Source organism: Alnus glutinosa, chromosome 12, assembly GCF_958979055.1.
Source record: "Alnus glutinosa chromosome 12, dhAlnGlut1.1, whole genome shotgun sequence".
Classification (NCBI taxonomy): Eukaryota; Viridiplantae; Streptophyta; class Magnoliopsida; order Fagales; family Betulaceae; genus Alnus; species Alnus glutinosa.
The window spans coordinates 23,182,037-23,208,519 of record NC_084897.1 but is presented as its reverse complement, the minus strand read 5'-3'; the positions used below and the strand labels follow the sequence as shown (position 1 = coordinate 23,208,519).

At 36.5% G+C, this 26,483-nt stretch overlaps 3 protein-coding genes across 3 annotated transcripts; all 3 read right to left on the bottom strand.

Annotated features, from left to right (window-relative positions):
* Nucleotides 1-1,294: 1,294 nt before the first annotated feature.
* On the bottom strand, nucleotides 1,295-3,861 carry LOC133851744 (transcription factor bHLH18-like). The gene is made up of 4 exons (XM_062288301.1): nucleotides 3,475-3,861; nucleotides 2,756-3,367; nucleotides 2,031-2,405; nucleotides 1,295-1,928 (listed from the first exon to the last, which is right to left on the bottom strand). Exons 1-4 carry the CDS (start codon nucleotides 3,508-3,510, stop codon nucleotides 1,854-1,856), a joined length of 1,098 nt encoding a protein of 365 aa, XP_062144285.1. The 5' UTR covers nucleotides 3,511-3,861; the 3' UTR covers nucleotides 1,295-1,853.
* Nucleotides 3,862-12,972: 9,111 nt separating this feature from the next.
* On the bottom strand, nucleotides 12,973-15,603 carry LOC133883108 (COMPASS-like H3K4 histone methylase component WDR5A). The gene is made up of 2 exons (XM_062322318.1): nucleotides 14,815-15,603; nucleotides 12,973-13,481 (listed from the first exon to the last, which is right to left on the bottom strand). The coding sequence occupies exons 1-2, from the start codon at nucleotides 15,469-15,471 to the stop codon at nucleotides 13,188-13,190; spliced, it is 951 nt and encodes a 316-aa protein (XP_062178302.1). The 5' UTR covers nucleotides 15,472-15,603; the 3' UTR covers nucleotides 12,973-13,187.
* An 843-nt stretch (nucleotides 15,604-16,446) lies between these two features.
* On the bottom strand, nucleotides 16,447-25,477 carry LOC133851073 (kinesin-like protein KIN-8B). Its single transcript, XM_062287377.1, has 15 exons — nucleotides 24,744-25,477; nucleotides 24,567-24,638; nucleotides 24,333-24,449; nucleotides 23,851-23,939; nucleotides 22,622-22,766; nucleotides 22,433-22,528; nucleotides 21,305-21,396; nucleotides 20,644-20,892; nucleotides 20,379-20,529; nucleotides 19,847-19,909; nucleotides 19,531-19,767; nucleotides 19,050-19,154; nucleotides 18,856-18,969; nucleotides 17,787-18,395; nucleotides 16,447-17,083 (listed from the first exon to the last, which is right to left on the bottom strand). Exons 1-15 carry the CDS (start codon nucleotides 24,789-24,791, stop codon nucleotides 16,817-16,819), a joined length of 2,454 nt encoding a protein of 817 aa, XP_062143361.1. The 5' UTR covers nucleotides 24,792-25,477; the 3' UTR covers nucleotides 16,447-16,816.
* Nucleotides 25,478-26,483: the final 1,006 nt, after the last annotated feature.

Genomic DNA, 26,483 nt, shown 5'->3' with positions numbered 1-26,483 from the left:
TTCGAAGAAGCCAAAAGCGAAAAATATTGACATAATGCGTTTCTGCGAGAGCAGTATTGGGATGAGAATGTGCTTAATCATATGTATAAACGCACCATTCTTGACACAAGACGTTTTAAAGTCGTGATGGTCATGAACCTATCAGAACTCCACGGTTAATCGTGGTTCTACGAGAGTAGTACCGGGATGAATGACCTCTAGGGAAGTTTAGATCGGGGGAGTCAAAAGCGAACAATATTGTGTCGTTTGAGGTAGGTTATTACAAATGGTATCAGAGTCATTGCCCAGCTTGTGATGAGGGAGTGTGCACAAGCCTATGAGGGTCGCTAGGGGGCACTCATTAGGACGCTAAGAATGGAGTGATCCCATGAGGGTCATCAACGGGGACGCTGAGTCCCAAGAGGGGGTGATTGTAATATCCCAAATCGCCTGGGTATGAGAATGAGAATGTGCTTGTATGTATAAACACAACATTCTTGACACAACGCGTTTTAAAGCCTTGATGGCTATGACCCTATCAAAGCTCAGAAGGTAAATGTGCTTCTGCTACAGTAGTACCGCGCGGGATAGGTGACCTCCTGGGAAGTCTGATTCGGAAGAACTAAAAGGGAATAATATTGTGTCGTTTGGAGTGGGTTGTTACAATAACGGTTATATTACGACAATAAGGGTTAAACAATTTTATTTAGTATTATTTATTTTATAATCCAATAAGGGTTTTAGCCTAAGTCTGCAAGTAAGTAGTTTAATAAGAGGCTTAGCCCAAAGTCAGGCAAGTAGGGTTAGGGTTTTACCCTAAAACTATTTAATTACCCTTTTGTATTCAAATGGAGGCAGAATATGAAGAATCAAAGACCTTTTTTTTTTTTTTTTTTTTTTTTTTTTTTTTCCCTCTTAGGTGTAACTCCTCTCCCAGTGAGATATTGGGTTCTTTTTCATTCTTGTTAATTTGATGAAATTCCAGATTAACAAACAGTTTTCCTTATAATCCCCAAGCCGTGTAATCTTCTACTATATCTGAAATATATAATTGTAGTTATTTGAGATTGTAGAGAACGATGATTCTAGTGAGCCTCAATCGAATTATAAACGAGTTCGTGTCAAGGTATAGTAGACCTAGCGAATTTGCCAATAAATCTTTGCTTCATAAGAAAAATTTATTATTATCATCCTAATGATAATTATCAAATTCGAACACCATATACAAAAGTAACTTTGTCAACCAGTTACGATTAGAGAAGGATGATTTCATATGAAGGCACAAGAACCATGAACAATATTGTAGGTTCCCAGAAAAGATGAAAAATCAGCTTCTTGGTATTGCTTAATTTCATAATTCAGACAGAGGTTACATTGATTATAAAAGAAATGCAGCTCAAAAATTCAGTATACAGCTAGAAGTAGAGTTTAGAGAAGGGATGATTTCATATATATGAAGACCCAAGAGACAAATCTCCCTACTGCCCTGATCCAATTAATTTCTAAGAGAAATGCCTGGCCTGCTTCTCTCTTCTCTCTGTAGTACAAAAACACAGACCACAATTTTGCCTTATGAAAAAGAGATTTCATTATGATTATAAGCCTCGAAATCTCAAAATTCCTGGTCATGATCAATGATCATAAACTATAGCCGTGAGGTTTATGTTTTACAGCGAGCGGGTGATTCAACATGGTCAACTATAGTCAACCACGCAAAAACAAGAACAAGAAAAAAACCCTCCGGCAGTATAGAATCCTCACGACAGTACAAAGCTTCTGTCAAGGCAAATGGTCCAAAAAAAAAAAAAAAAATGTCGATAAATTTCCAAAGCAACAATTAATGCACGAACTGATCTTTGTCTACCATGTTGAATTTATATGTTCTTTAGTAAAAGCACGCGTAGGCTTTTCACTAAATCCTTCGCTGTCATGTCGGATTCATCGTCCATCTGCAAAAGAATCTGCATTAGATTAAAACCCACCTAGTTTTTATGTTTTAATTTTACAAAGAAATTAAAGATCGAATATCTAAAGACACTGCTATTAATTACCTGAGCAATAACGGTTACAGCGAGTGTGGAATTCCCAAATGGCAAGACACTGCTATTGACAACAGATAGATGAAGCTTCTCTATTTCGCTCAGTATTTTCACAATTACTCCTTTGTGTTTCTCGCAGTGGATTCGGATAAGTACATCCTTTTCTGAAATTCTTGCTTCTATTTCGGGGAGTGCTTCGTCGGAGCGGCGGCCATCGAAGTTTTCATCACAGGAAGAAGTGTCGTCATCGGCAGAGAGCTGAGACTTCTTCACAAAAACTACAGCTTCCACAGTTCTCTTCTTGGTCTGTTCCTCCAGATATTTTACGCGTTCTTGAAGCTCTTTTAAGTACTTGATACCATCTCCAAGAACAGAAGCTTTGTCCATCTATGAATAATATATACATATTGCAGTGTCAATTAAAAATCATGAATGATTTCTTTGACCAGAAGGAAAATGATATCCGGTGTGATACAATTGAGATAATATAGCGGTGAAAATTAGCCTTATAATAAGCAAATGAGCCGATTTTCACTGATAGAGTGATAGGTCATTCAGTCGTATGACAGTTATATAACAGTTTACTAAACAACATTAATTTGTGAAACAATTGAAATAATGTGACGGTAAAAATTCGTCTTTTGATGAGCAAAAAAATTGATTTTCACAATAACGTCATCTCAATCGTATGATAATCATATAACAGTCTACTGAATAAAATTTATGTATCAGTATACCTTCTTTAGGCCAGGAACAATGGCTGAAAGAGCTATGAACCGTTGGCTGAGCTTTTCTCTACGCTTTCTCTCGGCGATTATGTGATCTTGAGCATTTGTAGGCGTTCTAATCATTGAGTAGGCCCTCTTATTCTCGTGGCTGGCTTTTGGTGCAAAGCTCTGGTTCTCTACTGAACCCTTGGAAACCAAAGATCCGTGTATATTTACTTGGGAGACAACCTCGTCGCCCTTCAGCTCCAAAGTAGGGTCAAGAGTTGAAAAGAACTGCTTAGGGTTGGCTGGCAGCGAGTTCGAATTCTCAAATGAAAGAATATGGGAGGAAGAAGAAGGTTTTGGTGAAACATATTGCTCTGTAACGCCAGAGTTCCAACTGTTAGTCTTTGGCTGTTTGGCGGGCCTCTTAAAGCTGTTCTGAGATGTTTCAATAGAAGAATTACTGAAGGTAGTGGCGGTGGTGGTGATGGTGTTTTTGGTATTGAAGGCAGGAGGATATGAACAATAGCTTTCAGAAGAGAAAGATTGTTGGAAATTCTCTCCCATCGCAGTGGCAAACCCATCATCAAGAGTACTGTTCATGTGGCATTGGTTGATGTAGTTGTAATCATCCATACCCTGTAAAATTGTTACAACCAAAATTTCAGGAAATGTTCACAGATCGAGAGTAATTAAAGCCATTGCAAACTATTATTCTTCTGCCATAAATCATATGATAATCTTACCAATTCAGAAAGCCATTTCGCCGATGAAATCTCCATTTCTGCGATTCCTTTATTTACTCTAAGATGCCGCAGAAAGAGAGAGTATCTGTAGATATTGAAGCTTACCTTTCTACCTAGGAAAGCTTATCTTTTCAAAGTGGCCCATGATGGACGATCTCCAGCTCCTTCGCCTTTATAGCAGTTAATGTTCATCATCCATTAATGATTCCTCTCCCACCCACGTGTGCAAATATTGTCCAGATCCTTAATTCATTCAAATTAATGAAGGCTGGTTCTCTTTCTCTCTGTCTGTGTCTCGATGAGACGTGGAATCATGGACACTAATAAAATGGCAACTTGATCTATGAAGTGATCGCGGATCTGTGGAAATTAGAAAAATAAAAACCCATCATGTTTTCTTTTTGTTGCAAGTGGCGCTAAAGTCTGCCAACCTGAGTCTGAATATATATTGAAATCATTTTTTATATCATTTTTATTTATCAGCCCCTTTCAAACAGAAATGATGAATTTTTACGTTTACACAACGTATATAAAACAAGAGAAGTTCACGGCTCACTTCAGTAGGCTGCCTTCAGCTGTTACTGTTTTCTTCTTTGTCAATATCAGGGTTGATTTTTATGAAAATACATGATCATGCATGCTGTGGGAGGCCATGGAATGGGAAAGCAATACCTTTCTAATTAATTAATTGGTGGAATTAAGTAGTCAAGAAAGAGAAATAAGAAATAAAATATATATGTTACTTGTACGTTTTCCTTTGGAATCTTCTGTAATATGCTTTACATATATATATCGGATTATATATGCAATGAAGGTGTAAACAATGTAAATTTAACGTATATCATAAAAATGAAAAACATGTGCACCTTATGCTTACAAAGAAAAGAAGAAAAATCAGGGAGGCTGGAGTTGTAGGCAACCTATTAGTCAAGATTAAATTTTACTTTTTACAAATTTAATAATATATATTTTATCTCATCGATCATTTAAAACTTTCAATGACCGGCCACCGTATATGTTTTAATACAATAAAATAAAATTTCTATAATCAAACTGTTGTTATCACGTACAACAATAATGAATAATATGGAATAGAAAAGAGAGAACAAGAAAAAATCAAGACACAGATTTACGTAGTTCGGCAATGTATTTACGTTCACAGGAGTGCAGTTATATTTAATTAATGATTTAGGATTACGTACAGTATAATATATTTATAACAAAATCCTACTGTACGGACAGATATAAAAAACTCCAAAATACTATGTACTTCCGTTAACTGACATTATACTCGTACTCTCTTCTTTGTATTCAAAGACATATGAACCACTGTTCCAACACAAACAAATAGGCTTCCTTTCATATTGATCCTTGAAGTTAATATTTAGCACATGGGCATTCAACTTGGACAATTCCATTAAAATTCTGAGTCTTAGAATTCAATTAAAGGCGAGTGAAAAATGGGGAGTGAGAGTGCCGCTTCCTTTGCATTATTTTCCCCTTTAGAAGGTACTTTCGTCAGCTTTTGGTTTTTGAGCAAGGTTAAGATTAATTAATTAAGAAAGTCATAAGTATCTAATCAATTTTTTATGCTGAAAGAATCTTTAATGGCAGGAGGAAAAGTCTCTGGCCGACTGGCCCTGTGACAAATTTGATGAGTTGCAATTTGGTGACCATTGTAACCGTAAAAATATATCTTTTCTTTTTTTTTTTCTCATTTTTTTTTAGTTGCTCTCTTTTCTCCTCACTCCTCTATTCTCTCAAGCATATTCTCACTGTCTACACCAGTTTTTAAAAATATGATTATTAGAAAAGACAAATTTTAAAAAATATAACTATCAGGAAAAAGATAAATTTTTAAGAATGACTGATAAAAAAAAATGTAAATTTTGAATATATCACCACTAGAAAATGATAAACTTTTACAAATATGACCGCAGAGAAAAGACCGAATTTCCAAAATTTGACCGTTAAGTTAGGAAAAGACCTATTTTAAAAAATATGATTGATAGAGAAAGAATAAAGAAATTATTGAGAAAAATAAAATTTAAATAGAATTCTGAAATTGGATAACTAAAATAGACAATGAAATGCAAGTGTTCTGAAAAAATGGATAGTCAAAATAGAATTTTTTTTTTTTTTTTTTTTTGTTGCTTTTATTGTTACGATTGTGTGTGGTCTAATTAACCATATATCAACTCCAAGAGTCTATTGGAAGAAAAGAAAAGAAAGAAAAAAGGGCAATCCGACATTAAAAAAGAAAAAGAAAAAAGAAGAAGCAATTCTTGTCACCTATTTGAATATCATATGGAGGTCTCAAATTTAGTAACGCTCTCCATAATCTGCAATAAGAATTAATTAATAGATAAGATTGTTTGCTGCATTTAGTATATATAGATATTTAGCTGTACGATAATATATATATATATATATATATATATATATATATATATATATATATATATATATATATATATATATATATATATATATATATATATATATATATATATATATGTCCATTTCTATTTGCATACTTTTTAATAGGATTTTGGGATCTCTTTTGCATTATATTTTAATTAGTTATCATAATGCCTTTCCAGATGCAGGGCGAGTTAGAGAAATTAGATATTATTTTGTTATTTTTATGCCCATCAAAATCAATCACTCTGTATCATAGACTGAATCTTGGATGTGAGATTTTTTGTTATTTTAATTTCAAACGCACTGATAAATTATCATATGTCTTAAAATCTTAAGTTTAAGCTAATTAATATTTTATTATTGTCTCTTACGTATGACCTCAAGTTACATTTTTAATAGATGAGACTCATCATTTCGTGAAATATTTAATTGAAAATGAAGTAAATGATGGAGTCAAAGTTTGAACTCAAGATCGACCTTTAACTCTAATATATACCATAATAAATTATCAGTTATCCTAAAAGTTTATGCTAATAGAAAGAGATAAATTTAATCACTTAATTAACATTTCAACACACACATCCTAACAAGTAACAAGTAGCAAACAATATCAGATAAAGCGTTTAATAATTAACAATTTACACCTCCATCCTCCAAATATTTTTTTAAAAGAAAAATAAAAGAAAGAAAGAATAACCTCGCAAAATTAAAAAAAAATAAATTAAATTAAATAAATAAAAACAAATTGTAAAAAAATAATAATAAAAGGAAAAAAATTGAAAAAAAAATTAATTAATTGCCCAGGGATTAAAATATGATGTAAATTTCTTTTTCGTTAGAATTGTATTCATCCAGTCAGTCACATCAAAATCAAGCTTAGCAAAAGTATTATAGCCATGTTCAGCCAAAATGGATTGGGATCCTGCAATACTTAAGGTATATTGCAGTGCAGGGGATAAAAGTCGGTGTATATAGACAGGCTCATGTGATAGGGCACTCAACCTTACCGGCCGGTTTAAACAAGTATCCAAACAAATGCCCATACCGAATGCCCTCTTACGTGAGGTAATTGTCTATTGCATTAGACAATCTTATTACACCTAATTACCAACCGCAAAAGCTATCACATGCAGTATCGATCCTAACCAAAAACAAAAATTGCCAACTCATCAGTACTGTTTTAAGTTTTGTTGTCTACATTTTGTTTACAAAATCACTGTCATATTAGTGTATTGATGAAATAGAAACGCCGTAATTATTCAGAGTTTTACAAAATGTTTAGAGCATATTTTCTCAACTATGAAAATGCCTTAATATGACAAGTACTATTAGTGTTACAAGCATCTAGAAGTCAATTTTCGGAGTTCAAGAAGATTTTGCGCAGTTTACAACTCAACAAAGTCAGTTCCCTAGTTGTCGTCCAGACGGCCCAAAGAAACGTCCGGACGCCCATCAATGTTCGAGAAGATTTTGAACGGCACAGCAGACACGGTTGATGAAGACAACATGCAACACCGTCCGGACGCGGAGACTGAAGTTTAATGAAGAAACGCGTGAAGCGCGTAATAGAAATCGGTTGCTGCTTGCCGTCCGGACGCCATCTGTCTAGGTTCGGATGCCGCCCAGAGAACTCCGAATCAGTTTTGTAATATGTCTTATAAAGCCTATAAATAGAGGTCTTTAGGCTTGTATTATATACAGAATTCGGTACTGAATTTCATTGTACTTAGAGAATGTGTTTAGGTATAAATTATGAGATTTGTTAGCTCTCTAAGAATTTTTTCTTTGTGTGATTTGATCATTTGAAATCTAGCTTAGAGGGGAGTTCTAAGTTAAATGAGTCAATTGAAGACCCCTTTAGGTAGGAGACTTGGTTGGGAGGTGTTCACGTATAAGTACGTGTCAGAGTTAGAGGTATGACTACTAGCTACATTGAGTTATGTGAGTATTACTGCCTTGTAACTAACTTTTGAATAATGGATTTCTTGGGTTTAGCTACCCTAGAGTAGTTTTTCTCTTAATTGAATTTTCACTTCGTTAACAAAAATCTTTCTTATTTTAATTCCGCATTTAGATATTTTATTACACAAATTGATCACACACTTTTAAATTTAGAGTTTATTTATTTTCACAAATTGCTATCAATCAATCCCGACAACTAATGTGACTCATCTGTTCAAGCAAGTTTCGAACAATCCCCCACGTATTAATTAGGACAAGTGAATCCCATAAAACTCTATCATATTGCTAAAGATCGCGATGCGTAGTTTTTGGGTCATCCAAAGATGCATGATGAATGCTTTAGATTTGTCAAATTACATGTCTTTCCACTTTCCAGAATAGCTGATTGGTTGGGAGTTTTCTATTATTTATGTTGCATATACGATTATTATCTTCCGGATATAATGCATACGAGTACGTATACAGCCACAGACATTAAAGGCAGCAACCACCATTGATATATCCTCCGTGATCTTCGGACTACTTTTAATCTTTGTATAATCCAATGAATGATATTTAAGGTCAAAGCAGTTCGCAGGATTGACAACGAAAGGTCTGGTCTGCAAACAGAAAACTTGGCTGTAATCCGCTATGAATTTATGTATTTAATTTGTTTTCGGACAGGCTGTATTAATATTTTGATAGCATGCAGGAAAAACAAGACTAAAAATCAAAAACTCCGAAAATGCATGCGGGCAACAATGGCAGTGGCAGATTAGATTAATTAAGTTAATTAGGTCAATCAATCTGGTTGTTGTACAGGAGAATACTGTCGTTATAACTTATCCTAACGAAAATGCACGAATCGTTGATCCTCTCAATGCTTGCCAGGCAACAAAAAAACAAATCGGTATTTAATTAATTAAAAAATATATATATATACAATTGAAATTGAATTTAAACATGTGCAAAAATATTGGCGGATTCCACTGACCGAGTCATATATGGACATGGAAATTGGGATCCAAGTGATTGATTGGTTAATCCCCCACGAATGGAGCACTGAGATTGTCATCCCCTCTGTGGTTTGGTTTTCTTGGCGAATTTCCAGGACAAGCTGGCGAATCCAATAAAGAAAATTTAGGACATCGAAGCGGTACTATTCCAACACGAGGAAGCAAAAAGCAAGCAGTCAAGGTACGTACTACTATTTTGTTTTTCTTTTCTTTTTTCTCGGTGATCGACGACGTTGTCTTGTTCGGTGTCTGAGGCCACAGCTCCCCGTTTTGTGGCAATTTTTGAGATTGAATTTCGTGTCAATAGTTCCTTCGCTTCGTCCGATGAAATCTCTCTTAAACAAGTGGCCAGGCTACCACAGTAGTACGGATTGAGATCTAGTTCACTTGACGTAATTACTATATATCACTTGCTGTTTAAATTATTTATTAGTTCTTGTTACAGTTTTTGATACGACGTGAACGTATTGATTTTTCGAATTATTCTCCCCATTAATTATTTTATTTTGAAGTAGATCTTTAGTACATGCGCAATGAACAGTTAAAACTGTGTGTGTGTGTGTGTGGCGTGGCATATATTTAATTGGAATTTCATTCTTTTGGAATCCATTGACAGAGTAGTTTGGAGAGTTTGAATATTTATTAATCTTACTTCCGGTTTTCTTGGATTAAATAATTGTGCTACTGTTATAGTCAGCTACGTTTTATGTAAGTAAGAGGAGTCCTATTAACCCTATAAGATTAATAGACTTTCGTATTTACAAAAAGTTGGGCGATGTGACAATATTTTAAACATGATTCTATAAGATTAAACATTCATATTTAAAATGTACCCATGATCACTTAAAAGAAAAAAAAAAAACATGATTTTGTTACTAGAGTGATGGCATCATGAGCTGGGATTCTCGATAATAATTGTGCTACTGTTATAATCTGGACTTTTTACCTATACCAAAAGATTCGTCATGTCAATTTGTGGTGAGTGTCACGTGGCTGATGTAATCGACATGATAAGTGTCACATCAGTTAGACACTAATGTAATAAGTATCATCGAGAATTATTACGTCACTGTCGTCAGTTTGTAAAGAGATTATAAAAAAACGTCGTAATACTCCAAGTATTTTTCTTGTTTTACCATTTTTTACGGGTATCGCGTAAGTCTGGACTTGAACACAAGAATATAACACCAGTGAGGCTTCCATTCTAGCTGCCCGTGCAAAACACAATTTAATTATTTAATTTATATTTAAGGAACACATGTCAATATTAAATATGGTTTATATGAGATTTCTTACAAATTAGTTTGTAGGAAATTTATGTCCCTCCTGTTTAATTAATGAGGCTGAACACATTAAATATTTAATTGAAATGAGAGATAAATGGCAAAGATGATGATGGTGATATAACAATAATTTCATACGCTAGTTAAATTCCAAATTGTAGGGACGAGCAGTATTTACAAAAACTCTTCCAGTCTGGTCCTTGGGCTAATAGCCTGATTTTCTCAATAGAATCTGCTACTTTTGAGTATCAGAAATCATGTTTTCTGGCTCATCAATCTTGGCTAATCAAGCTCACCAACAGTTGAATCCTGTATAGACCACAATTTATCAACATCTTCATCTTATAACTCGTATATGTGTTTGGGCATATTCCCAGCCCGATTCATTTCCGAATTTAGCTTTTCCAACTCTAAATAGAATCGTGGGGTCTGAGGGTGGGTTGCATTCCCAACTGAGAAAATATGACCTTTGTTGGCTAATTCGACCCAACTCCATCCTGCACTTTTCCTTCACCCCAACGACTCCAGCCCATACACCAGCTCTTGCATAGATATGTGTGCGTTACGAGTGGGGCACCGTTACATGGCTTCAAAAGCTCATTTCCAGCCATTTACTTCACCATGAACTTTGCAAGAAGTTAAAAAAGAAACTTCACATTACATAATTGGGACCAGAAAGGCATTTCCTCCAACTGCTTTGCTTTTCTTAGATATCCATTTCTTGCACAGAGGTCAACCAAGCATTGCACATTGATGATCTTAGCTAAGGAGCCCGGCCGTAGTCCCTTTTCATTTTTCTTGAACAAAAGAAATCATGCGTTATTGCAAGCAGTCATATAGTGGTAAATCATAGAATTAAGTAGAAGAATATCCATCTCCTAGTCTCAACATAGAGTTTCTTAGCCTCATCTAATCTTCCATATTTGTAATACCAGTCTGATAACAAAACTGTTAATATCAAACAGAAGTCTAATAACATCATGATGACGAAATGTACCTTGCCTAGATGCTTCTTCTTCGTTTTTTTTTTTTTTTTTTTTTGATAGGAAGAATAAAACTTCATTGAATCAAAAGTTTGAAACTTGCTCGGGAAACATGGAGGACACTCTCCCATCCAAATGATATCTAGGCCCTGATTCACTGCCATTTTGGCCATCGAATGAGCAGCCATATTAGCTACTCTACTGATGTGATTGATCTCCAAAGGGATAACTCTTTGGAATAAAACTTTGATGTCATCTATCAAGTGACCATACGGACTCCAACACTGCCCCCTCTTGCGTAAAGCCATCACTATGGACTGTGCATCCCCTTCAATAAGTACCCGCTGCCACCCCTGAGAATCACAAAATTTAACTGCTTCCCACGCCGCCAAAGCTTCCGCAGTTGCAAGATTCGTCCGAGCAACCGCTTAACCATCTCGAAGCGAATCTCATAGTGAGCCATCCCCCCCCCCCCCCCCCCCCCCCCCACATATCATCCTAGACCACCACTCCAACCCCCAACCACTTCGTTGCTATACAAAGAGCTGCGTCCCAATTCACTCTCAACAATCCCACTGGTGGTCGTACCTATTTCGGAATGGAAGGATCAGAGGTCATTGAAATTCCAGATCATTCTCTCTGAGATTCATCCTCCAAATCCACCATCACCCCTTTTACTTTTTGAATCACTTGGCTCGGGGTCTCCAAGTTGCTCCCAAAGACATAGGAGTTCCTTCGGAGCCAAATGAATCTCATAGTTATTAGCACCTCTCCAAAATACTCCTCCTCCAGTTTATCTTTTAATTCTTTGATGAAGCCCAAACTATCCTCGGCCTCTAAGGACAGCTTCTGTACTTTTCAAGAGCTCTCCTACCAAACAGCAACCGCTGAGGGACACGACCACAGAATATGAAGGGGGTTTCCAGATTGGTCAGACAAAACGGACAGTGAGGATCCGTCACTGCCCCTCTCTGGTGTAGATTGACCTTTGTTGGAAGGATAGTATTGCACACTTTCCACAAAAAAAATTTCACCACCAGGGGTATTGACAAACTCCATATGTACTTCCAAAACCATTGGAGATCCTAATGATGAGAACTCTCTCCTTTGCCCTGCCATCCCCTTTCTACCTCTAGGATGTAGGCACTGCGCATAGAGAAGTGGCCGTGCTTTGTGCCCCTCCAAATCAGGCGGTCCTCCTGCAGCGAAGGACTAGGAACCAGATTGCTGATTCGATCTGCCTCCACTGGATCAAAATACTCTCCAAGCACATTTTCCTTCCACCATCCCGTTTGCTGATCAAGAAGGGAGCAAACTCGGTCGTCATTATTTAGACCATTAGGGAGCGAATGGACCAAAAAATCAGGGGAATTTAGAACCCATTTATCCTAGATGCCTCTTCTAATCCTGGACACGCACTAATAACAATAACATAAGTAAAACAGTTGGGTCTAATCTGGCTACCCAACATCTCTTTAGACATCAAGGCTAACCACCATGTAATCGAGGTCCACAATACCTGATCATTACTTTCCACGCCATCAAATACCCTTCTTGCTTACACAATTGCATCACGCTTTTCACACAAATCAGCAATGCACTACTCAAAAACAAATTGTACTCTGTATCTGACTTCTAATATTCTGGCCTGAGTTTGCAAATCCAAGAGCCGGTCCTGTGTTTTTGCAAAAGAAATAAAAAAAGTACAGATAGCAAAATTTGTGGGTTTTGTTCCCAAGCCATTTATTCGGCAAAGGGAATCCCAGTGCTTCATGGGCATTCGCATGCTTAGCAGATTCTTTATTTAAACATTTTCACATGATTTTTTGGCCTTGTTATATCAAGAAACGGTTTGGACGGTAGAATTCAATCCGATCTCAAATAAGCGAAGTTCTTAAATACATTGATTAAATAGACCTACAACCTAAAATTATCATGCAGCATAATGGGCCTGGTTCTGTAGAGAAGCAAGAGGTTTAGCCACACAACAAATCTGTCTTCCTCCAAAGATCTTTGGCAGAGGCCCAGATGCAAAAATGTCACAGACTCGGTCCAGGATCCACAAATCAATCTTTCTTCTGAGTCCAGATCTTTACGGTTTTGTCATTGCCAAGTGAACCAGAAGCAATCATGTTCTCAGAGGGATGGCATGATACTGATACAACAGTGTCGGTGTGACCTTCCAATTTCTGAACTATTTTCCTGGTCTGAAGCTCCCACAAGTATAGACAATTATCTTCAGAACCACTAACAATATACTTCCCATTTGTTACAGAGAAGGTGGACGAAATGCAGTATTTGGAGTTCGCATGACCAGTGTAAGTCTTCAAAAATTTCCCAGTTGAATAGTTCCAAAGCCTCTGCAGAACACAACATAGACAATACATATGAGCCTATGAAAGGAAAACGAATAGAAACCGCTGCTCAAAGGAGACTGGACAATGAAAACATCATCAACGTAACAATTGACCTCCTTATGAAATCCAAAGCCAACAATTTTGCTTTATATGTCCTGCTTGTCATGCATGCACATGCAAGAACATTAGAGGAGCTTGCTTATTTGTGGATTATATTGCTTCACACACCGCACATTGAAAATCCCTTCTAATGCTATGAAAGGTTCCAAATCAGAACTGCAGGCCGAGACTATCTATGAGTATATGTAACCAAGTAGGAGTAAGGCAGCACTTAAAGTACATCACAGACATCGATGTCCTAAACCAGAAAAATTCTTAAGTTTTCCCAGTTTCACAGGCAGAACCTTTTCGGACCAACATCCAGTTTAAGGTGCATGAATTAGCAAGGCAGACATAAACAGGGAATGCCTTCTATGGACAATGAGCACTAAAACACTATTTACAAGTATGTTTGAATGCCTGAATCACATTCTTCTGCAACAGCACATGACTCCCTCAATTCATGAAAAGAACTGGTCGGTACCAAATAGAACAACTTGACTTAAAAACACAGCCCACAAATACAAAGAAACGATTTTTTGTCATTATAACTTTAAATGATCCATCATGTTGCTTACTGCATATAAACCTTAGTTCTTACTAAAATACTTATGGAAAAATCTTGGACTGTAGGCTTTTGTTCTAAGCCCCTTCCATAATCCGTACACATGTAAAAGACATCTACATGAAGCCCACTAAGCAAGTGATCAAAATAAGTCATTCAATGGTTTCATTTTCTTACAAAAGTGTCTTTGTTTTAATTCTTCATCTAATGGTGACTTTTAGGTATTATAATTAGGGGAAAATTACTAGATATTAGGCTTCATTCCGACAGCTAATTATACTACTAACTATATATTTCATAGAAGCGGAGTTCTCCTGATATAATTGAGACCAAACTACTATTAGAGACAGATAGAAACTATGCATGCGAACTCTGGCGATCATATGAGTAATTTAACAATACTATACGAAGGTAAAGAAGAAAGATTTTGAGGATCAATGCCTAAAGAAACACAAAGAACGACTCTGAACTGGAAGGAAGCATAACTAGAAGAAGTTAAATTTACTTTGTTCCAAGGCAGCACCGCTGTTTTCCCATATTATCCTATAGACCCTCTCTCTATTCACTGCGGAATTTAAACAAACATGTAGAAGGACAAACCTCGTTTAAACAACACACACAAAGATAGCAATGCCATTGAGTCAAGATCAAAACCTTACGCCAAATACTCACCAAAGTGTTATCCAGAGTGCCCACAAGAAGAAACTTCCCGTTGGGCGAGAACTTCACGAACGAAACGGGCGGGTTTTCGTCGTCGATCAGGGTCTTCATGCAATGGCCGGTACCGGCGTCCCAAATCCGGCACAATCCATCGTAGCTGCTGGAGACGATCAACGAACCGTCTCGGTTGAAATCGACGGCGGTGACGGGGTCGGAGTGGGCGGGCAGGACCTTGAGGCACTTGGCGGACTTGACATCCCAGACGCGCACGGTCTCGTCGAAGGACCCGGACACAATGATGTTGGACTGTGGGTTGAATTTGACGCAGAAGGCGTAGTTGGTGTGGCCCGTGAGGGTCTTGATGAGCGAGCCGGTCTGGACGTCCCAGAGGCGGAGGGTCTTGTCGTCGGAGGCCGAGACAAGGAAGCGCGAGTCGGAGGAGAATGCGAGGTCAGAGACGCCCTGCTCGTGGCCCTGGAACTCCTGGAGCGGAGAGAGTGTGGGATCGGAGTTGGATAAGCAGTAGGTGCGGAGGGTCTTGTCGGCGGAGGAGGAGGCCAGGAGGCGGCCGTTGGATGAGAATTTGACGGCCGAGATGGGGCGCTTGTGGCCGGTTAGGGTTTGGGTGAGGGTGTAGGGTTTGAAGGATTCAGTGGGTTCGGTCGTCATCGTCAGTTTGGGGTTTTTGGTTGACAGGTTGATTGAAGAATGTGGGGAGAGCTTCAGGGGTTTTAGAGGATTTAATCGGATTTAGCGTGAGAGGGAGTTAAAGCGAATGAGAGAGAAGGGAAAGAGAAATTCTTGGAGTAATTCCTACATCAGCACGTGTAATAAAAATATAATTTTTAATATTACTCTTTCTTTTATTTATAGGGTTACGGGTAGGGCCAAGGAATGGAGCTTTTTGCTGTGGGACAAATTTTTCTCCAAATGAAATTGATTTTTTTTATTTTTTTTTATCTAATAAATTATATTTATTGAAAATATACATAAGAATCGCATATTCCAAAAACAAATATCAGTATAATAAAATAGATTTGAAGAATTTTCTCTAAAACCCATGAAGAAAAACTTAAGACAGTTTTGAATGAATAAAGTTTTTTGACAAGTAAAAATAAAAGTAGAAAACTAGAAAAACGTGCGAAAATTAAGGATATGATATCAAGTAAAGAATTAGAAAATATTCACAATAAAAGAGAAGAAATTTAATTAACAATCAACCCATCTAATACCAGGAGTTTTTACCAACTTCAACGTAGTCATACTCCTTCCATGAACGCTGGGGAGTTAAAACTCCTCAATACCAGCAGGCTTCAGGTTGAAATTGTTGTTTCGTCATTTTTAGCTCTTGACAAGCACATGCATTCCTAGATGCAGATGAGACATTCCGAGCACAAAAACATGCACGGGTGGTTACAGTTTAAAGCCCTTTATAATTGGAATAATCATCTTAGGTTTATATTCTTGGGATTGAATTAATTTATAATCCGATACAGCTAAAAATCTAACATAATAATTGCGAGTGTCACCATTCATGTGGCACAAGGCATTGCCCTTGCCTGTCCAAACCTTGCCTGTCTAACTTTGGAGGGTACCTGATTAAAAAATTTCAATCCATCAAATTCATAGTTAACATAAAATTGGTAGAATTATGAACTGCTACTTTTCATTAATCCAAGTAGACAATAAATGTACACAAATATTTACAGAGCATCGGAACAACGTCGCGGAAGCAAGTCGACATGTCAGAAAGTCTACCAACTACCTAGTGCTGGACTATATTCACAACAAAACCCAGAATCCTTTTTTTCTCCCCCTTTTCTTCAGATAAGAAACCAAAAAGACTCGCCTGCAGATTCTGAGAAAACGTATTAAAAAGCGAGCATGCTCAAACACTACAAGTCTACAACATATCTGTACATTAGCAGGAAAAAAAAAAATGAAAAAATGGGCAGGGGAAGTGGAAAAAGGAGTAGTATTAAAAATACTACCATACAAAATTGGAAGGGTGACCTTAGGTACCGGGATTATGGGAACCAAATGAAATCTGCCCCATAGAAGCAAATGAAGGCAAAGGGGACATATTAGAGGATTTAGTGTTCTGAGAAATACGATTTGAGCTGAGAAAACCAGGGCCTTGTTCGAGTGGGTTGCATCCAAACAAGCCTTGAGTTGTCCCACCATGGCCCATCAATTTTGCTTTGTACAACTCTTGGCTGCTACTTATTCCAAGATGAGGACTCTCGTATAAATGCTGCCACATAGTAGCATTCCATGCATCCTGTGGAGAAAATTAACCAGAGGTCAAAAGACAATAGTCATGCAATTAATATTGAAAGGAACAGGACGGAGTACTTAAAAAACAAATGCATCATTTAGAAAAGCATATTAACCTCTCGATGGGACGAAAAACTTATTCAAGTGCATAGAGTATTGTCATCTGGAAGGTCAACAAAACTCTCCAAATGATCATTTGATGGTAATCCAATTTGAAGTTTCTCTTGTAGACTATTTACACAACCAGAACATTTAAATCCAAATGCCTGTGGGGTAAAGAAGATGCCTATTGAGAATTGACTCTTTTGAGTAATATCATCGCAAGCAATCTGGTTAAAGAGAACAATTTAATGGTTCTGCATATGAATTTCTTTTTCCCATGTTTCTTCTCCAATAGGAGTCTAGACAGATCAATTTTGTAAAGCACACCATGTTCTCCTTCTTCTTTTTTAATAAATAAAAAATTATTAAAAGAAATGAATGTGATACCAAGGAAATTGTTTAAGTCTATTAGCTGAGATGTCTAAGAGGTGACAGAAGAAAGGATAATCTACGACCAAGTACACTAACAAAGCTCATGAGAAACAAGGACTAAGAACAACACAACTTTCACTCAGAGTTAAGAATGCCTCTCTATAGTTCTATCTGATAGCTACATGACAAGCTCCAGGAAGCATGTCCACAATTATAATATTTGGCTTCCTTACCTTATGCTGATTGCCAAAATCAGCACTGTGAGACGAAGAGGACATGTGGCTTTCACCATAAGGAGAAGAATGAGTTCTTATCTCTGGATACGAATGTCGCAAATTTTGAGGATGTTTCATAAGAATGCCAAAAAATGGACTTGGCCTACCACCAACCCAATGCTCACTACTCCTCCTCAGCCTCACATGTGATGATGGGGAGTGATCATGCGACATTAAGTAGTACGAGCAATGGTGCTCCTCTCTGCAAAAAGTAGAAGCTGAATCCAAGTGCTCCCTGGAAAATGATCTTGAACCAAAGTCTTGACAGTGCTGGAAGATGCAAGATGTTGTCAAGAACGACTGCCCCGTGTACGGACAATATCCGAGGGGTTCCAATCTGCCAGAAGCTGGATTTGGTGACTGCTTCTTGTCAGAAAGACCAAGATATGGTGTCACTGTCCAATCTTCAATCATTATTCCCTGTTTGGCTGCAAGGTCCAATATCTGTCTCTCATCAAGTCCCAATCCCATGAGCAAGTTCCACATGTTTCTTAGTGCTTCCCGTTGGTTGTGGATGACTTGATCCCTCATTGCCATTTCAAACTGAAGCTCAGTATTAGCCATTCCCTACATCAGAACAGCAGAACCGTGAGGCTCTAAAGGCAAGTTTATAAAAGAAAATATACAGCCTGTGAGATAGTACAAGGTTTCAAAATCTTCGACTTGATCCTCCTGAACCAATGTTTATTATTGCAGTTGGCAGTCATCATCTCTAACAGAAGGTAACCAATATCAGCTTAAGACAAATGATTGTCATGACAAGAGTAAACCTGTTCATTAGATTCTTAGTTGAGGTCATTAATACAGACTAGGTAGTATTTTTTATATTTAAGTTCAGAAAATCCCCTCCCCAAGTTTTGTTCAGTAAAACAAAGAATTCCTTTAGAATCTCTTTGTACCCTACATTAGTCAAATGGATCCAGGCACCAGTATCAAGCTTTCTACAATCATAACAGCTAATTTCAAGATGAGTTCATAACAGCTAATTTCAAGATGAGTAGATTGAATCCTACTTATATCTACTCACCAGGATCCTGTATTGACTGAGAATGCGCAAGTAAGTTTTGTTGCCATTGTTACTAATGGCTTCCTCGATCATATCTTGGAGTTGGCATCGATGCTTCTCATTTGATTCGATTTCCTGCAAATACTAAAATTGTTAATATGGTAAGAAGATTCACAAAATGTAATTCTTATGAGCCCTAGTACATGGATCACTACCTTTTGGTAATTGACACCAGCTTCGTCATTGTCACGGACATTATCTAGAATGACTTGCCGTCTTGCTCTTAAAGCATCCACAACTGCTCCATCTTTTCCAATGGCCTGTGACATAGAAACAGGTACTCCATTGTTGATGTAAACTATGTAGAAATTCAACCCTGGTTTGGTAAGCAAACCAACAAAAGATTGGGATGGAGATACAACAGTAAATCAGACATTCAGACCTCTAGGTTGCCTGTCTTTGGGTACCATAAAATAAGATTTTGTTAGTGGACAATTTAGAAATGTGAAGCGTGATATTCTACATTCTAAGGAATTGCTTGGGGCATCAGATCTCAGAAGAAATAAGCACTAAATATTGTTGTAGAGTCCCAGACATAGCCTTGAGATAGATTTATGGGTAGACAAGAAAAATTAGAAGCCCAAATTGTACAGAATATACAAAATACAGTCTGCACGGTAAAAGCCACTATCTAACCTGTTGTTTTGCAATAGCATCATCAAGATGTTGGAGTTCAGTTCGGTTACGAAGGTTAGTTTCCTCGAGCTCAAATAATGCCTTCTGCAAGTTTATTCGCTCCTGAACATTTTCACTGATTTCATGACTCAATATATTCAACCAAGACAGCTCATCGTCTGCAGCTTTTTCAGCAGGTTTGACACTTAGCTGTGATTCCTTTTCAGCTAGTTCTTTTTTAAGTCGGCAAACCTCAATCTGTAAAATCAAGTACGTCATATGCCAAGAAATATACCATGCTACCTTAAATAAGAGAAAATTCCATTTAGTAGCTTACCTGAAGACTGTCAATCATCCGTTGGTAGTCTAATACATGGGTATCTACTGTGCCAATGTTTTTCTGCACAGAAACAATGGTGTTATGGAAACTTCTATAACCAAGAAACAATTAATGCCTAAGATGTATGAGTCCAGCCAGTGATAAACTGATAAAGAGCACCAAAAGAGAACATATGCATCTGAATTAAGCCTGATAAACGAAGTAGAAACTATACAGAAACATACAGGAAGGATAGGTTTGGCTGTGACAGAGTAGAAAGTAAAGCATTGACAATTCAATTAGCAAACAACAAAATGATCATACTCCAATGCCATGCAAGAGAGAAGCTACTCCAAACCATAAAGAATAAAAGGTCAAGGATTATTAAAAGCAATAATATTAGAAGAGCTGAATTGCTGCCTCCAAGCAGAATTATGATCATCCAAAGTGAATAACAGTTAAAGCACCTCAAGCATAAATGAGATCCACAGTGCTCATGCTTTCAAGAATTATAAATTAACTATGTCCCAGATAAATTTGCGAGTCTCACCTGAATGTGTGTCTTTATTTCTTTTGCCCGGTCAGCATACTTCAAGGTATTCACAGTGTGATGATACTGAATGTCTGCAGGGGAAACTGTAGCAACCATGACAGTTTGAGAATTACCACTCAGACCATCTTTAAGTATTCGTGTCAATTTGCTGCAAGAACATGTACATTAGCTACAATATCAGGGACGAATTCAGGCTATAATAAGTACCATCATACCTGCTCGGAAAAAAAGAAAAAAGAAAAAAAAGAGTACCATCAGATACCTATTGCGGTAAGGAACATAAGCAAGACCCTTCTTTTGCTGTTTCCCCAATGCATTTATGCAGTTTGCTAAAGCAAGAAGTGACCGGTTGATATTCGCTCCATCTCTTAGCTTTTGGCCCCCACTATTTGTTTCAGAAGCTCGTTCACTGCCGGCAAGATCTACAAGTGCAAGTTTTCCTCGCAGGACTTGATTTCGATACTTATTTCTCTGTTTTCTTTTCACAGTAATCTCTAGAACTGCATGTGATCTGGTTGCACGGAAACAACTTTGCATGAGATCATGAGAAAAGGTTGCACAGGATATAGGGCTCCATGTAAAAGATTTCAATGTAGGGATGATAAGATCACAGTTGTAGTAAAGTGACAGGTGATAAATTTGTCAAGTTAGTCATGATGGTGGTAATAATAATTATGGCATCAGTGAAGTTGCTGTATTATTTTTGGGAGAAGCAGCAGCAGTACCTGTTCCTTATAGGGTACAAATAGCCAATAAGAAACAGGGGAGTGGGTATTAACATAGGGTTAGAGTGGTAGTACCTGTTCTTCGTAGGCTATCCACAAACAGCAAACAAGAGAGGGGATGCTCAACACAACCAATAATGACAACAATGAGGATGATATTTTTAGAGCAAGTAAGAAATTCCAATAATCCATACTCACCGTGACGAAGTTGCATTAACCTCTGTGCTTTCTGTTTTCCGTCGACCATTCCCCAAATTCAAAAGTTCAAGTATCTTATCAGCTGAGTGAACCTGAATCAGAAGCAAGAGTAATCTCTGATTAATAGGTGGTATGCTGATCGTAGTAGACGCTGCATCAAGGACCAGAATGCACATTGATAAAGTAAAGTAAAATAGAGGAATCAGTGAATTGTTTTAAGGAGAAAGTCAAACAAAAACATACCAGATAGAGAAAAGAATAGGTAGTCAAACCATAAGTGGCTATAAGGTCAAAGTATATGATCTTGAAATATACAAGCAAAACAGAATAAAATTGAAACATTAATTTACATTACCGGAGACACTGATTAAAAAGAAAATAGCTTCTCTATGATGAAGCCATTACACAAAAAGATCCCACTTGCCCATTGAAAAAAAAAAAAAAATGAAAGTCATTCAAGATATTCTAAAATTCCGTTAATTTGACCAAGGTTAAGAGACATTAATGGTTCCCATACTTGCAACCAAAATTCAGTTCTCATGAACATCCAAATTCTCAGTTACTAGAATTATTGAGATTTTAGAACAGTAGTAGAATAGAGTTACTTCTCATGCAACAGAGATATTTTTCAATTATTAAAGATAACAAAGATATCATGGCAACTTTCTTATATTAGTTTGGATAAATCCTTAAAAAACTGTGATGCGGATTAAAAAGCCTCCTTTGTTGATTCTTTTCAAACTTTGACATGTTCACAATGGTGGTTCACAAGTATGCAAATGTATGCCGCACAAAACTTTCCCAATACTTTCCCAATATTCGATTCATATATACATGAACCATTTTTGCCATTTTGTACCCCAACCCTGGCCCACAGGAATCTGTTTTTATGACTTTGTTAGTTGTAGGCTAAAGCCCAAAAACCCACTCAATCATTGCTAAGTGCTGGAATCATATTTAACATAAAGAGAGTATACAAGTCACCAAGAGAATTAGCCACACTTCAGTGATGCATTCAAGTTTTGCACCTTGCACGTCAAGCATCACTCAGATGAAATATACCAAAACCAGTAATTCCAATTAATACACCCAGCAAAATAGATTGGGTGGGGGGGAACAACACTGAACCTTGATACATCTCAGCCCAGCAACAATAATTCCCTGCTCGGGATCCTCTCTAAGCTCCAAATGACCAGATGATTTTTCGAGCAAATCGTAGATAACCTAAATTTATTAGAAATCAAAAAAGTCAAACAACTTTGAAAGAACATGAGCAATATAAATAAGTCAATATTTTAATCAAAATGCAATCCCTACTTCATTGTAGACTTCAAGGTAGGAGCAAGTGACTTCGAATTCATCAGAGCTCTTGTCTGATTTGATAAGATCAAAAATTGTATGCAGACTGACAACCATGAGTCCAGGATCATCTTGAGTCCCAACCATTGTATATGTTTTACCACTAGATAAAAAAAAAATACAAATAAAAAATGTTGAAATTCAATTGTAAAGAGAATTAACAAATGGAGAGCACAAATCACAATACAGAAAGATATAAGATCAAAATTTCAAATGAATGCAAGTTGAACTTTTTGATAAGTATGCAATTCATTAATAAGTACAAAGGGGCGCAACCCTAGTAAGAGATAACCCCGACTAATGAAATGCAAGTTGATTTTGACATGAACTCTTTCATCATTCAGGGTGCCCATAAACGATGATGATGAACTTTAAAACCAATGTGCATCACTGAGCAGCATACAGGCTCACAAGTTGAATAAAATACTCATTACTACAGATAGACCAAGAATGCCTTAAGAATATGATATGGAGAAATAAAAAATCTGTGACTGGAGACCAAGAGACCAAAATCTAATTGTTTTTATAACTAAAGCCTACTCTTGATCTCAAATGCAGGCAAAATAGAAATACTTCTATGCCAGCCAATGACCTGCTCCAAGATAATCGAAATTCTATGGATTAACTGCAAATGTGTATGGTATTAAGCACGAAAAGTGGTCACAGTGCCCCATCAAGCCTTTGTGAATCTTATATACTATCCTATTTAGAATATCTAGTGAAATACTTCTCTACTCCCAAATATGAAAATTTCAAGAGTGCTTGAATTTCTGAAGAGAATGCTCTACTTTTGGTTTTCAAATTGTTCAAATTCTAGAAATTAGCATAATACTTTTTCTAGGGGTATACTTTTGAATAACTTTAATGTGCATGCATGGTTCTAACACTTTTTATTTTTCTTACTTACCAAAAAGAAGAAAAACAATTCAAAGTAACAATAAAATATTTCCCAAAGTTGACCAATCAAATCCTTGACTAACTTTGCAGTTAACCCCTATGCTTTGATGCCAAACCTAAATCATGCCCTAGAAAACCCAATCTCTACATTATAGCTTGCCTTATTATTGCCAATAGGGGAAAAAAAACTCCAGTGCGGACCAAGAAAAAGGAAGTTGCCTTGTCTGGTAACAAGATAAAAGGAGAAAAAATAGATAATTAAAAAAACCATTAATATATCTCGTTAGTACCTTCCAGTTGAACCATATGCAAATACAGTTGCGTTCAGACCTTGAACAACCCCCGAGATTACAGAGGATATACATTTTTTGTAGACATCCTGGATAGAAGAGTATTGTCAGAAAAATAGATGATAATAACATATAAAAATAAATAATTAAAATAAAAATAGCAACTATACTTTTGTACAGAAGCTGGTATGGCCTATGACTAACCATCCCAACTTGCAAAGCTTTCAACACTTTGCACATGTAAAAGCTCTAATGCTTTAAAATTTTCATGGATATTGGCAGATTAGGAATGCAGGTGAACAGAGTGCAACATCCAGAATTTATTCCGAATATGGAACTACTTTACAATAAATTTGTACCTAAGTAATCATCACCACGCATCTTTCTATGGAATATTGTATCAAAATGCCAAAAAGAATACACATTGTTAATCAAAATGAACAAAAGAATATAACTCTAACTACATGAATATTGCAGCATACCACATTTGTACAATTAGGACCAAATGCGTGATCGAAACAATATTTCTTTTCTTTTGTTCGATTTTGTATGCGATCAAGATAGTCCTTCGTCAAGTCGGGATCCAACACAAGCACCTCCTACAAATCCAATCACCACACTAACTAATAAATTCTACTCCAACGATCAATTACACAGCTAATTCAACAGAACTTCAAGCAAAGCTAAAATGTTAAAGAGAAAAACCACAACCACACCTTATTGTCGATCACTCGGACAATGTCACGGCCGCGTTCTCTCTCCGTTGACGGCCTACATTTTACGGCAACCTGTGGCGAAAATTTATCAGAGACTGTCAATCAAGAAAGAAAGAAGGCCGTGACAAAAATAATGCAATGTAATGGTTTCTGATTGGCATAAAAAGAAAGACTAACTGTAAGGGTCGTGGTTTTCTTCGCAGCTGGAGCTCTAATGCTTGGCATGTTTGACCAACATTGATTTGCCAAGTACCACCTTGCTTAGCGACAATTTGGATCTAACTTCGCTTAAAATTCGTTTAAATCAATTTTTACAGGCCTAAATCTGATACTAGAAGAATCGAATTCTTTCTTTAGAAAATGGACCCTAAATTCATATTTCAGCAAAACAAAAACACTGATTTAAAACAAAAAAAAAAAAAAAAAAGATTCAGTACAAAACTTTTATCTCAGAAAATCACAAAGAAGAAAGAACACAGATTTCTCAGGCACATTGCGCGGAGCTCCTCAAGAAGCATACAGGTCAAGAAATTTGGAAAACGTTTTCATTCCCTAAGAGCAAATTTAAGTGCAAAATTCAAAAACCCAAGAAATTACGTTAAAGAAACGACGTGGAAGCGCGTAAGGGAGAGAAAGATTCTGTGTTCTACGTTGTATCGTACTGCAAATGTACTGTAATAGGGCTCCATTTAAAGGCGGGTAGTGAAGGAGGAAGAAGACTAGGCAAGGTGGAGGGTCATAGAATGATCGTGACCGTTCGTTTGCTTCTTGATGGGAGAAGAGGTGTGGGTAGAAAATTCAGGCAATAATTGTTATACACCTGACAAATTAAGAATTGAACTATTCAATTACTTATTCGGTTACACTTTTGAGTAAATAATTTTAAATTATCCTAATTCGGGTTTTTTAAAATTTTGTGGGGGGGACACGGGGGTCTTGTGGGAAAATTGTTGTTGTTGTTGGTCGGTGGCTTTGGGTAATGATTTTTACCTTTTTGGGGATAGTGATTTATGGTCACTTTTGGATGGGGACAAAGGATGTGTGCCTTTTGTCTTGACTAGGTTTTTAGTGCTGCGTGATGTATCTAGAGCTCGTGGGTGCATGGTGAATTGATAATTTTCTTCTTTTTCCTTTTCTTTTTTCTTTTTTTTTTTCTTTTTATTTTTCAAGGAAACGAATCATCTCTAATTAATTTGAACACAAAGAGTATTCAGTTCCTTAAAATTTATGAATATTTTTGTTCTTTCATTTTTATTTATTTTTACTAAAATACCTCTAGACGATAAGATACTGAATCATTTCCAATTCATTTTAAATTAGAAATGATCCTACTACCTTTTTAAGTGATGTCTTGGGTACTATTATTTTTTTTCATATTTAATTACAATTAATGTCACGTAGAGAGTCTTGTCAGTTATAAAGAGATCTAATTAATTAACGTTATGATACCTCAATATGTTTTTAATATTCATAAAATTTCAATTATAGAACCCTTCAATTATCATTTGGAATCAGCATCAAGTTTTGGAAAGTCTTTGTTGGAAATATATAATGTCGTGGAACTACAAATAAAATTGAAGAAAGAAGAAAAATAAAAACTGTGTAAAAAGAACACTGTACAGTAAGGCGAATGTAAATTTGTCTCTTAGGTAAATATTGTCTCCCACCTAAACAATAAATTTTGTAAAAGAAAATACAACAATTTTGTTTTCAGGATACAATACTGCCTGAATGTAGTGTGCGGATTGCAAATTTTGAACACGACTTTGAATTTAGAAATTTTGTAACAGCAGATAATATGAAAAATAAGAGAAGAAAAAAGATTTTGGAAAATATGCTGGAAAAATATAGTTTTTATCTAAAAACTCAGAATCAGTTTATAGCAGTTTTAATACAGTTTCTAATTGTTGAAAACAC